The 12,492-nt window shown below is 35.2% G+C and overlaps 1 protein-coding gene across 6 annotated transcripts in view; it reads right to left on the bottom strand.

Annotated features, from left to right (window-relative positions):
• Positions 1-331: 331 nt before the first annotated feature.
• Positions 332-12,492, bottom strand: part of FAM13B (family with sequence similarity 13 member B) — a 76,241-nt gene continuing 64,080 nt past the window's right edge. For 4 of the 6 annotated variants that reach the window (XM_054568398.1, XM_054568400.1, XM_054568404.1 and 1 more), the window contains 7 exons: positions 10,944-11,173; positions 8,468-8,551; positions 8,146-8,241; positions 5,067-5,150; positions 4,809-4,972; positions 3,931-4,032; positions 332-2,707 (listed from right to left, as the gene is read on the bottom strand). In XM_054568398.1, coding sequence (XP_054424373.1) covers positions 2,584-2,707; positions 3,931-4,032; positions 4,809-4,972; positions 5,067-5,150; positions 8,146-8,241; positions 8,468-8,551; positions 10,944-11,173 — 884 coding nt within the window. In that variant the 3' untranslated portion in view covers positions 332-2,583. The remainder of the gene's footprint in view (positions 2,708-3,930; positions 4,033-4,808; positions 4,973-5,066; positions 5,151-8,145; positions 8,242-8,467; positions 8,552-10,943; positions 11,174-12,492) is intronic. The other 2 variants (XM_054568401.1, XM_054568402.1) reach the window with 1 other exon arrangement.

Raw genomic sequence — 12,492 nt, 5'->3', positions numbered from 1 at the left:
CTTGGATTTTAAAATTTGAATAAAGGAAGTTTTAAATCTACCCACCTTCTTCAGGCCAAGCTCTTCTCTTAGAGACTGTAAATCAAGTTTTTTTAATAGGGAAAATTCACTGCAATAAGAAATGCTGACTTCATTCTCTCTGCGCCTTCTCCCTACATTCCCACAAGGCAATCAACAACATGGCCTTTCCCTGCCTTACCACTCTCGAGAGCTGTAGCCAGCCAGGTAATTTACTAACCCTCTGGTCCCCCTAAATGGTCCTGGGCTGGAGTAATTCAAAAAAAGCCTGAGAACACTAGACACAGGAACACTCGAAGTTTTTCCTTTTTCAACATCTAGTGGCGGGGGGAAAAAAGCAAACAACATTTACAATGACTTAGAACATTAAAGTTCTTTTATTATAAAAGTCTATACAATCAAGTGCCAGACACAGCAATGCAGTTATACTGGTGGTCATATATATCTATATATTGTTTGTATATAGATATACAGTTTTTACTTGTACCAAAGTAAAACTAGCACAAACTGCCTAATTCTACCACCTACTGCTCAACTATGACACACAATACTGTCACACAGCGTAAGTGCTGCCATGCCACTTTTATCTATTCTATTCACAGCCAAACATTAACAGTGAATAACCAACATCATGAAGCAGCTGTTAATTTTAAAATGAAACCAGTCAGGCCACTGACTTATAAAAATATGGTACTCATATAGATTTAGCATTATAAAGAAGGAATATATTATTTAAACATTTAAATAGTGCATATGGACATTTTTGCATGTGGTATATAAAACATTCATATAAAACAATATACAGTGCACGTTAAATTAGATGTTTGGATATACTCCTGTCTGGACACTGATAGAAATTAACTAAATGTACACTGTATGACGAATTCAAATCAAAGTGATCTTTTGGCATTTTCAATTTCACTTTTCTAGGTATACTTTATAAATAACCTAGCTGTAGCAAAAGGAAACCACACAAAAAAGGCTGGATTTAGTGCTTTATTCCCCAACTACATGATCACTACCAAGGAATATTCCCTCCCCACAAAAAAGGCATTGCACACACAGGTGAAATGTGAAGTACTAGAAATGCTACTTATTAAGCTACTTCATATGCTTACTTAGTAATAGCCGGAAGTCTGAGGTTCATGCTTCCCCCATCTTATTAAAAAATGTTGCAAAAGTCCATTTTGTATGGAACAAATTGTTAATGTTAACTTGTTAAGAAAACCATGCATGAGTCACTGCATGCAAAACATGGGCACAATCAAAGTGAGACATTCATCAATCCAAAAAAGCACCAGGAAAAAAAGTAATACTTAGGTTAAGCCTGACCAAAAGATGCTATTAACGTTGTGTTACGTTAGCACAAATAGAGTCATCATTCTGTGAAAATGATTAGCAGAATGATACCAGGAGAGTACCTGAAAAAAAGCCATGCAAAGCCGAAGAAAAAAAGATATGCTTACAGTATATGACAAGGGGTATACCACTACACAGCTTGTGACCAGACGCTTTAAATAGCATGTGACTGGGCAAAAGGTGGTCCCTTTAAAAGATGTTTTCTTTACGAATTTTGCTGATTAAGAGGAAAAAAAGGATGTAACCCCCTGAAGGTATACATAGAAATGCAGTGGTATAGCCCTTGTTCAGAAAGATTTCTGCAGGCATAATCATTCTTCTGCCAATGTAGGCCCATTTGACTGAACACACAAATCTGAGTACCATCCGAGTTCCTACACACTGACATGGCTATTTTCTCACATTACTGGAGGTGGGTAGGGGGAAAAAATGGAGGAAATGATCCAGACAAATCACATCACCAGCAACTGATAAACAGTAACTAAGAAAAACAGTAACAAATCCCATAGGCAGCATGTGGTATGATTCAGTTCTTTGTGTTATGTGTGAAGTGTGTTTTCACTATACGAAAGCAAGGTCACTTTTTGGTCTACCTTGTTATCTTGAGCCAGGAACTGTGTGACCACTGAACTGCAAAATTTTGTTAACATACTACCTGTGAAAAAGTGTCACTTTGGGAATTAAACAGAAATGTGTTCCACAATAGGACTTGAAATTTCAGTTGATTTTGGTTTTCTAAGAAAACATAGAACATAGTTGCATATGTGCACATTTATAGGCTTTTCTTTCATATTTTCAGTCATTCTGTAAGAAAAAGGCAACCGAAGAATTCAATGTGAAGATTTTCCTCTTTTCTTCAGTAATGAAAAAAATAATAAAGTTGGAAATAACAAAAAGCTTGTACTTCCAAAGTTCTTGAAGTTGAAAGGATAAAATACTAGTCTTTTGCTAATAGGATGTATCTGTGGTACAAAACAATGAAGGAAACTGGATGTTTGTTAAAGGTGGAGAGGAGAGTCTGCGGTTAGTATGGAACGTGTGCTCCCTGGAGAGGGTCTACTTACCCCCCATTTCTCTAGTAGTGCCACAACCAAGTTACAAAATGAGACTGAGTGCCTGACAAATGAACTCAAGTACCAGCCAAGTACACACGATGATAGCTTCAGGGAATACAACTGATTTTATGATGTTTTCAAGGAGCATATTTTATATGGATTTTGAAGAATCTTGTTTGCTGATAAGAACTTCAAGAAGCCTAAGCTTGGCTTTAATTTTCTTGTACTCCCTGTACTCCTCAAGCACTGGGACACGATCCTCTTTCTGGGCATTCCTAGGGGAGAAAATAAAATGTGCAATATTCTAGAGATTATCTGGAAAATAAAGTCCCGGAAATTGTCCTAATGTGAGACAATGTTACCAAATATTAAATTCAAATTTAAAAATTCCTCTTTAAGAGTATTAGACTAATTCCCTCTACCGCCAAGGAACATTCCTGAACCACTTCTATTTTTGATTAATTTCTCTATTGACAGATTAAATGATACTATTCTTACCAATGATCATTGTAGATAACTAAGGTAGCATTTCAGTAAGACATGCATTGCTAGAGTCTCTCAGGTCTGTGAGTATATATTAAGTGCCAGAGGACTACAATGAATCATTTTTTACATTAACCGTGGCTTCAGTGAGTTGAGATGTAAAAGTAAAACATCTTGCCTGTGGAAGCAAAGTAGTTTCCATACTTTGTATTATTAATGACTCAATGCAATCCAGATTAATCACTAGGTAAAGCATCAAACTGTCCTACATAAAATTATAAGAAAAGTTTTCTTCCAATAAGACAAAGAATTAGAAGGTACTTGAAAAACTCATTCCTGTACTTGAGATTTTTTAAACCATTTTTGTTAACCTACATAGAGGACTAAATAGCCACTGGCTGGTAAGACCACCCAGTTACATGGAAAAACTTTTCTGGACCTGAGATAGCCTCATTCCTGGCCACGCTTTGTGTTAGAATGTATTTTTATTTTAAAAAGCGTCTCACTGGGTCAACAGTGCATGACGCAATTAGATAAAGGCAACTTGTCATATTGTATTATAGGAGCCACATGACTGTCACTGTGTTACACACCTTGGAAACATGCAGCCTGGAATGAACAATATGCAGCCTAAGCAACAATGGTCTCAATGTAAGAATCCAAACTAACTAAAGATACAACTCATGTTAATGGGACCCTTTCTAAAATGAGAAACACATCACAAACACTTCCAAAAAGGTGAGGCTGTAGTATAAAAGAACATAAATTAAGTTACCACTCAACCAAGCCTTCCTAGGACAACCCTGGATTATTTTGTCAGATGTTGTTTAACTCTAGCTCTGACTTTTCTTGCCATTAATAGCAGGGCTTCAACATACAAAGAGAATGTTTTTATTTTTATTTTCAATGCTAATATCCTTATATGCACAACTTATTTCTGTTCCTATATATTAAACATGCAACCACTTGTGATTTTAAGGAGAGACAGGACTCAGTTTTGTGATGTTCAACAAACCTTCCATTTTGTTGATAAAATGCTTCTTCAAAATCCCGTAATGTTTTACGTAATTTCTTTTTTTCAGCTCTGGCTTTCCAAAGTTGTTCCAGTAATTCAGGCCTAAAATTGAAATAAGAAGAAAACATTTTTGAAAGGCCACTGTTGATCCATTATGTTTTTAACAGTGGTTTTTGAACCCTGGCTGCAAACAAAAGTCTGCTGGAGAACTTTTAAAAATTTACCAATGCTTAAGCTTCACCCCAGACCAACTAAATCACAATAGCTTCCGGTACAGCTCTGCAGCCAATACTTTAAAAAATAGAAAAACACTTTCCAGGTGATCCTAAAGTGAAGCTGGGGCTGAGAATGACAGATCTGATCAGGTAAAGAAGCTGATGGAGAACATAATTGATAACTCTCAGCTGGTTCCTATACTTCAATATGCAGCAAATATAGAATTTTAGTTTTTAAAATTTTCTAAACATATTAGTTTAATTTTAAAAATGTGAATTAGGCAAGGTGTATTTATAAGTCACAAAAAAAGGGGGTACCTCTTGAGCACTGTATTAATTCTATCCAAGTGCTCAATTATTTAACATTAATTTTTTTTAAGACTTTATTTATTTTTAGAGAAAGGGTAAGGGAAGGAGAAAAAGAGGGGAGAAACATCAGTGTGAGAAAGAAACATTGTTCAGTTGCCTCTCACACACATACCAACCTGGGACCTGGCCTGCAACCCAGGCATGTGCCCTGATCAGGAATTCAACCAGTGACCTTTCGCTTTGCGGGACGCTGCCCAACTAACCAAGTCACACCGGTCAGGGCTTAACATTTAACTTCCTGACACGTAAGTTTTATTATACAAATAGGCTAAAATCACAAACTAGCCTACATACATAGACGCCGCTCGAGTACTTGACAATCGGAGATCCAGAGCCAGTTTCTCTTGATTTTCCTCAACATCAGATTCTGAGTTTTCTAATGAAGACTGTGCCTGTACAGCAGTTTTCAAGATATCAGTTAACTCAGGGGACAGACTAACACCATCTTCTTCTTCTTCCTGAAAAGATATTCAAACAAAGAATCAAATAGGCCATGACTTTCAACTTTTCCTTTAGAAAAGAGATGAAAGAATAGTTTCTCTTAAGGATTACCTTGATTTCTTCAAAAAAATGTGCAGTTTCTCCTTCTATGATTGGCTGTAACATCTGACCCCTTCGCTTGATGGATGGAGATCCCTGTAACAATCAACATACAATAGTTTACATTTTAAATATTTAAAGTAATGAAACTTCATTTCACTGATATCACACTTTATTTTCAAAATTCTAATCATTTATGCTTTAAATTATTTAGGAATTTCTGGGTAAAAATTTTTTTCTTACATATATTTTTTAGTTACCATATTTAGCCATGTATAATCCACACTTTTATTGCCCAAATATTTGAGGGAAAAATTAAGATGCACATTATACATGGGTAGTACTAATTTGCATCTATATCAATGTTTTTAACTTTTTTATTTATACTAAGCATTGAAAGAATAACTCTAGAAAGCAATAACAATATCCATATGCAAAATAATACCCTAGAATACAATAATCAGTTCTGTTTCTAAATATAAATTAAAAATTGAATTAAAAAATTAAAAGATTTTTTCCCCTGAAAGTTTGGGCCAAAAACTTGGGTGCACATTATACACAGGAATTCATTATACACAGCAAAATAAGGTAAGTGTACACAAAAGTGAAAATGACATTTTATGCCAAAATAATTCTAAACAAGCTCATTCAGAAAATATTTTTCAAATTCTAAATGAGAGAAAGCATGAATTTAAGAGGAAGCATTTCATTTTTTAACAATAGCTGTCAACCATTTTGGTCTGAGGACTACAATAAACTCCTTTTTAAAAAGTAACAGCTTCACTGAGATACAGTTCGCATACCATAAATTTCACTCTTTTAAAAAATTTAGTGAGTTTCAGTACATTCACAAGTTGTACAACTATCACTGCTATCTAATTCCAGAACATTTCATCACCCCACCCTCGCCAAAAAAACCCTTTATATCAACTGGTGTTCATGTGCTCTCTCCCACCAACCCTTGGGAAACACTAACCTACTTTCTTTATCTATGGTCTGGCCTATTCTAGATATTTCACATAAATGGAATCATACAATATATGGCCTTTTGTGTCTGGCTTCTTTCATTTTGCATAAATATTTTTTCAACATTCATCCATGTTATAGAATGTATGAGTACTTTGTTCCTTTTTATGGCTGAGTAATATTCCACAAAATGGATACACTACTTTTGTTTATCCTGAAGTCACTGGACATTTGGGTTGTTTCTACATTTTGGCTCTTACAAACAATGCGGCTATTCACATTTGTGTAAAAATTTTTGTACAGACATGTTTTCAGTTCTCTTGGGTGTATAGACCTAGGAGAATTTCTAGGTCGTATGATAACTCTGTTTTAACCTTTTGCAAAACTGTGAAACTGTTTTTCAAAGTGGCTGCACTATTTTATTATTCCCACCAGCATTGACTGTTATTACCTGTCCTTTTTTATTAAACTAGTGGAGATATAAAGTAGTATCTGAATGTGGTTTTTATCTGCATTTCTTAATGAATAATGACTGAACATCTTTTCATATGCTTAATGGTCTTTTATATATCTTCTCTGGTGAAATATCCATTCAAATCCTTTGCCATTTTTTAAAGTGGGTTATTTGTCTTATTGAATTAAAGAGCTCTTTATATATTCTGTATGCAGTCCCTTATCAGATACATGATTTGCAAACATTTTGCAGGCTGCCTTTTCTTGTTAAGTGTCCTTTGATGCACAAAAGTTTTTAATTTTCATAAAGTCCCATAAGTTTTTCTTTTGTCATTATCATTTCGGTGTCACAGCCAAGAAAACACTGCCCAATCCAAAGTCAAAAAGATTTTCCTCTATTTCCTAAGAGGTTTAGTTTCAGCTCTTACATTTAGGTCTATAATCCATTTAAAGATAAATTTTGCGTGAGGTAAGAGTCTAAATTTATCTTTTTTTTAAATGTGGATATCCAGCTGTCTGAACGTTTATTGAAAAAACTAATCTTTCCTACTGAATTGTCTTAGCTTAATTTTTTGATTGTGAATTTCTTTTTATGACAGTCATATTTAAGAGTCTTTAAGATCTAGAAATGCTTCCTAAAGACTCAGTTTTTAAAAGCAAACCTGTAGATTTAAAAAATGTTTTTTATAACTTCAAAGACTATATATACTATTATGGAATTATGGAAATGTCAGTGACACACAAAACTACCTTGTCATCAAATGATAAAATCTGTGTTAAATAAACGTTTATGTGCAAAGAATATAAACTATACAGACTTTTTTCCTTGTTCATAGAAAACTGAGATGACCAACTAAAAAAATGGCCACATAAAAAGGATTCAGTTTATATCCTCAGGCCAACGAAACCCTTCTAATGAGTAGTCAGGTGGTGAAAGCCTAAAGGAAACAAACCCCCATGCAAGTGATTATCCACATAAAAATGGACTGCAAGCCTACAGAGCCTTCCAAGTTCCCGTAATTCCTATGAGATGATGCAAAATGGGCTACATGCCATTTTTCACTTGAGCCTGAAAGCAGTCTAGAGCCACACTATCCAATGCTTATTTTGGGGACAGCACTTAATTTGTACATTTGTATCAGAGTTTCATTTTTCTCTAAAAATATACACGAAAATGAATATTATTTTAAAGGGCTTTTTCATTTAAAAATATAAACTTGAAAAAAATCAGTTGATATTACTGTGCAAATAAGTAAATATAATCATGACGGCCATCACAAAACTAATGTAATTTCAAAGACATGAATTTAAATGGAAAGCCAGGCAAGAGTTTGAAATACAGGTTTTTTTAATTCCACAAAGTAGGTGACTCTGGGCATATCACTACTGAACTTTAGTTTCATCATCTGTGAAATGAGATAGACTTCCTTCTATTTCCTCTTGTGACTTGCCAGGATTTAACGACATAATCATACCTAAAAATGTTTTATAAAAATGACTGGGAGATAATAATGGGCACTTATTAATTTCCTGTTCTTTTGAAAATAGTAACTTACCCTTACATATACAATTCATGTTACCATGGCTGTGTCTTTCTCCCCTATACTACCACAATTTTTTAAGAGTAAGTCTTAGTAAAATTAACTAGATAAACACTTGCATGTTTACTTACAAGGACAGGAGTGATGCTAGCTCTTGTTAACATCTGTTTTACAAGTCTGTATCTATCATAGAGAGGTTTAACAATGTGCCTTTCTTCCTTGGTCACCTGAAGCAAAAAAATGGAAATTAACTAGTTGTTAGAAACCTAAGATGTCCAAAACAGTAGCAATATGACTTTCTCCTCAATTTTAAAAAGGTATTTTAAATAAATAGGCAATCTCCCAAATGGAGGAAACAATGCTCTATGAAATAGCTCTGAAGATGTGGGCCACAAAAGTGATCCGTGCTGTTTTTTAAGATAAAAAGTCTTTTTTTAACAAGAGAGACATTACCGGCCTTCCATGCTGACTTTCGTAATAAAGAAGACTTTTCTGGAGAGATGTTTTCTCTTCTGCCAAGTGATCTTTTGTCATTTTCTAAGGGGGAAAAAAAACACTCTCATTGGCACCTTCATTACTGTCCTCACACTCACAATGTAAATAATCGGGTTGAAAGGGCAGCCCACCACCACTCTAGTCTAGGCCAGTAAGAATAGATCCTTTGCTTGTGGGCTTGCAGGCTACATTTTCAGTCACCTGGAGAATCTGGTCTTCTAATATTTAAATACCAATCCTCTTTGGTGGCTCGATTTTTCTTTTATCTGAGTAAGTTATGAATACCAGCTTAGTGTCCTTAGGTAAGTTACTTAACCTCTTTTTGTTCACTATCCTAATCTCTAAAAGGAGAAACTTCACCCTACCTCATAGGCCTCTACTGAGTTAATATGTTGTAAAGGCACACATAAATGTCTATTATTTTATTTAATTTTGCAGAGTCTTTAATCAACATTGTAACTATAATTCTGTATGCCTATGCACGCGCGTGCGCGCGCGCGCGCACACACGTCTCATAATACATTATTTCTCCTAAACTATTAACAAAATCTGGCAACAGTACAGTGGAAAGAACGTGAAAAAAGGCAATGTCAACTTGTGACCTTAAACTTTTATTCTATGACCTCATCTGACATTTTCTTTTTACTGCAATACTCTTCGCATGACTTTTAGTACTCTAATGATACTAGAGTAGGCAGGACACCCCAAATTTATTTGCACATAGAACATTCCTCTACTTTGTTCCACAGGATGTTTTAACATCTACATCTCAGTGAACCAGTGTTCCACAGACTACCCTTTAACGCCTAAATAAACTGTACTTAATTTCAGAACTAGATAATACTATCTATCCTGTCTCTCACCAGAGTGAAATCAGAGGTTAAAAAAAATTTTTTTTTCCCTGGATAACATTTTCCTCTAACAAATATCACTTTATGTATGTTCAGTAGAGGACACCTGGGTGCAGACTATGTAAAACACTGTAATTTCAACCTCAAGCCTGAACCTTAAACCTAGGATAATGAATGTGAAAAAGCTAATGTAAAACAAATATAAAGCTAATCCAATCAAAATCACTCCAAGGAACTGGGGAGGGGGTGGGTCTAACACAAAATTAAAAAACAAGAAAAGTTGGATGAAAGGAGCAATTAGAATTTCTAATCCAGCTCTTATCAGAGGAAAGAGACTCCAATATTTAGATCATGAGAGAGCTGTACTCTGTTGTCAGGGAAGGAATCGTATCAGGACTCATCGCTGCCTAGATGAAAGTTCACTTGAGACCATCCACCTCTGTATTCGCCCAACAAATCTCATCTAGTAAATGACTTGGGCTGCCAAGTGCTTTGAGCAGTACTGCCCAAGGCACAGACTTTAGTGAGTAACAGTTCTTTAAAAAAATGCATTCATTTAATTGTGTTAGTATTCAATGGACATAAGCACACATCCATGTGAGTCATAGGGCTGTCAAAGGGACTCAGTGGCAGAGTGCACCTACTATAACCAGTCAGGGCCAGGCATGAACTGAGAATTCAGTATGTTTAACTACTGCTGGGATTATACCCTAAGAATCCCAAAACACCAATTCAAAAGAACCTATGCACCCCGATGTTCACAGCAGCACATTTTACAACAGTCAAGTGCTAGAAGCAACCTAAGTGCTCTTCAATAAATGAGTGGATCAAAAAACTATGGTACATTTAGACAATGAAATACTACACAGCAGAAAGAAAGAAAGAGCTACTACCCTTCACCACAGCATAGATGGAAATGAAGAACATTATGCTAAGCGAAATAAGCCAGGGGGTTAAAGACAAATACCATATGATCTCACCTATAAGTGGAACCTAATCAACAAAAGAAACGAGCAAGAAAAATATACCCAGCAACACTGAAGGAAAAAACAAACAAACAGTAACAAGAGGGAGGGAGACAAGGAGGGAAGGAGGGAGGGAGGGAGGGTGGTAACAAGGAAAAGAAGGGGAAGGGTCAAATCAAGGAACATGTATAAAGGACCCATAGACAAAGCCAAAGTGGGGAAGGATGGAGGGTGGGAGGTGGCAGTGGGTGGGGCCAGGGAAAGTGGTGGCGAGAATATGGAGACAAATGTATTTGAACAATGAAAAAAAAAACACAGAGTCAGAATTCAAACTGAGGCTCTTTTCATGCTCTTTATGCACTCATCTCACCAACTGCCTCCAATATAAATGAACAACAGATCAGTGTTCTAGTATTTTTAGTCTTATCATTGTGACTCAGTCCCTGAATGACAGGGCATTTCTGATGTGCCAATAAAAACAAGTTTCTCTATCTGCAAACTTGGGAAGTAGACTCAGGCCACTCTGACTACCTAGATATCTCTATACCACTGGTGGTAATTACTTCATTTCAGGAACTCTAAAGGATAGTCTATACAAACACCATAGCTCAAGATTACTTTGATATCTTCTGGAAGACATCTCTCAACACGTTTTTCTTTCAGTCTTTTCAGAATAAGCTCAAGTGTTGCTTCCTTAGATGGCTTCTTCTCCTTATGAATGACCCTGGATTCATCTTCATTCTCTTCATCTTCATGGTCTAGAGAAGAGCCAAAGCTCTTGGGAAGAGTGTTACTACGTGGACGTGTCTGAGGTACAAATTCTCCATCAGAGCTTCTATGTTTTGCATCTGTCAGAACCAAGAGGACAGATCAGTAATTTTAGCTAAAATGCAACTAGGTCAAAAGAGTAAGCAGTAAACAAGATATACAACAGAAAAATATACATTTAACAGCACACCGGCTCAGATAATTCCAGGCTACATGAAATACTTAAATTTTATATATATATACACATATATATATATATATATGTATATGTATATATGTATGTGTATATATATGTATATGTATATATGTATGTATGAGTGTGTGTGTATCAAGAGAGCTATACTATTCATTCAACAAATATTCATAGAAAGCTTACTATAAAGTAGGATGCTGCGATAAGCATTGGAGAAACAAACATAGTCCTTATTTTCATGGAGCATATAATCCAGGGAAGTAAAAACAAAAAGCAAGTAATCAAATTCATAAACAAAATAATTTCAAAGAGTGCTAAGTACTATAAAGAAGATAAGACAGGATGTTACACAGTGCTAATAGGAACAGAGTTGTGTTTGTGGATGGAATTGACAATGAAGGCCTTTCTGAGATAGTGACATCCTAGTTGAACACAAAATAAGGGGATGATCCTAGTGTAGAAGATTTAGGGGACAAACATTCCTCCCTGAGGCAACAGAGAATGCACAGGCTCTAAAGTGTGGCATGTTTAAAGAACAGAAAATGAGAAAGTGATAAAATGAGCTAAGGGCAGAGTATGCAAGACCTTGAAAGTCATGGCAAGAAACGTGGACCTTATTTTAAGTCGGACGGAAAGCCCACTGAAGGGCTTTGAACAAGGTAGTAACCATTTTTAAAATAATTCTGGCTGCTATGAAGAAAATGGACTACAGGACAATTAAGAGTGGAAAATATTGAAAAGTTAACTGGAAATCAACTTTCTTTGTTTTTATGCCAATTTGCTTGGAAACTGACATTAAACATGGAAATGTTTAACAGAGCTGTAGGAAACAATTCTAAAGATAAGAGACCTTAACTACAAGAATATAAACTCAATGACAATATAGATACTGTTTTGTTCACTGTTAGAAACTTTTATGTCTACAAATACTTTATAAAGACACTAAAAATTTGGTTGAATTCAAATGAATAAACCAAAATATGACACTCCAGCTTATAAACCCATACTTGGTACAGATAAATTTTTTAAGTATTAATTATTTCAAAAAATGCTCACTAAACACACATTAAGTAATCATACCTTAGCAACTGCTATACTGAATTAACATACAGTAACGCAATACCTAGTTTTTGATTCATAAAGACTTACTATTTAGTCTTTGTAGTATAAACAGTTTATTATGATTAGATATTCTTAACAAAAATC

This window comes from Pteronotus mesoamericanus, unplaced genomic scaffold (assembly GCF_021234165.1).
Source record: "Pteronotus mesoamericanus isolate MK-2021 breed Mesoamerican mustached bat unplaced genomic scaffold, CSHL_Meso_final contig_2, whole genome shotgun sequence".
In the NCBI taxonomy this organism is placed as follows: Eukaryota; Metazoa; Chordata; class Mammalia; order Chiroptera; family Mormoopidae; genus Pteronotus; species Pteronotus mesoamericanus.
Note: the sequence above shows the minus strand (reverse complement) of the source record. Positions and strands in the feature narration are given on the sequence as shown.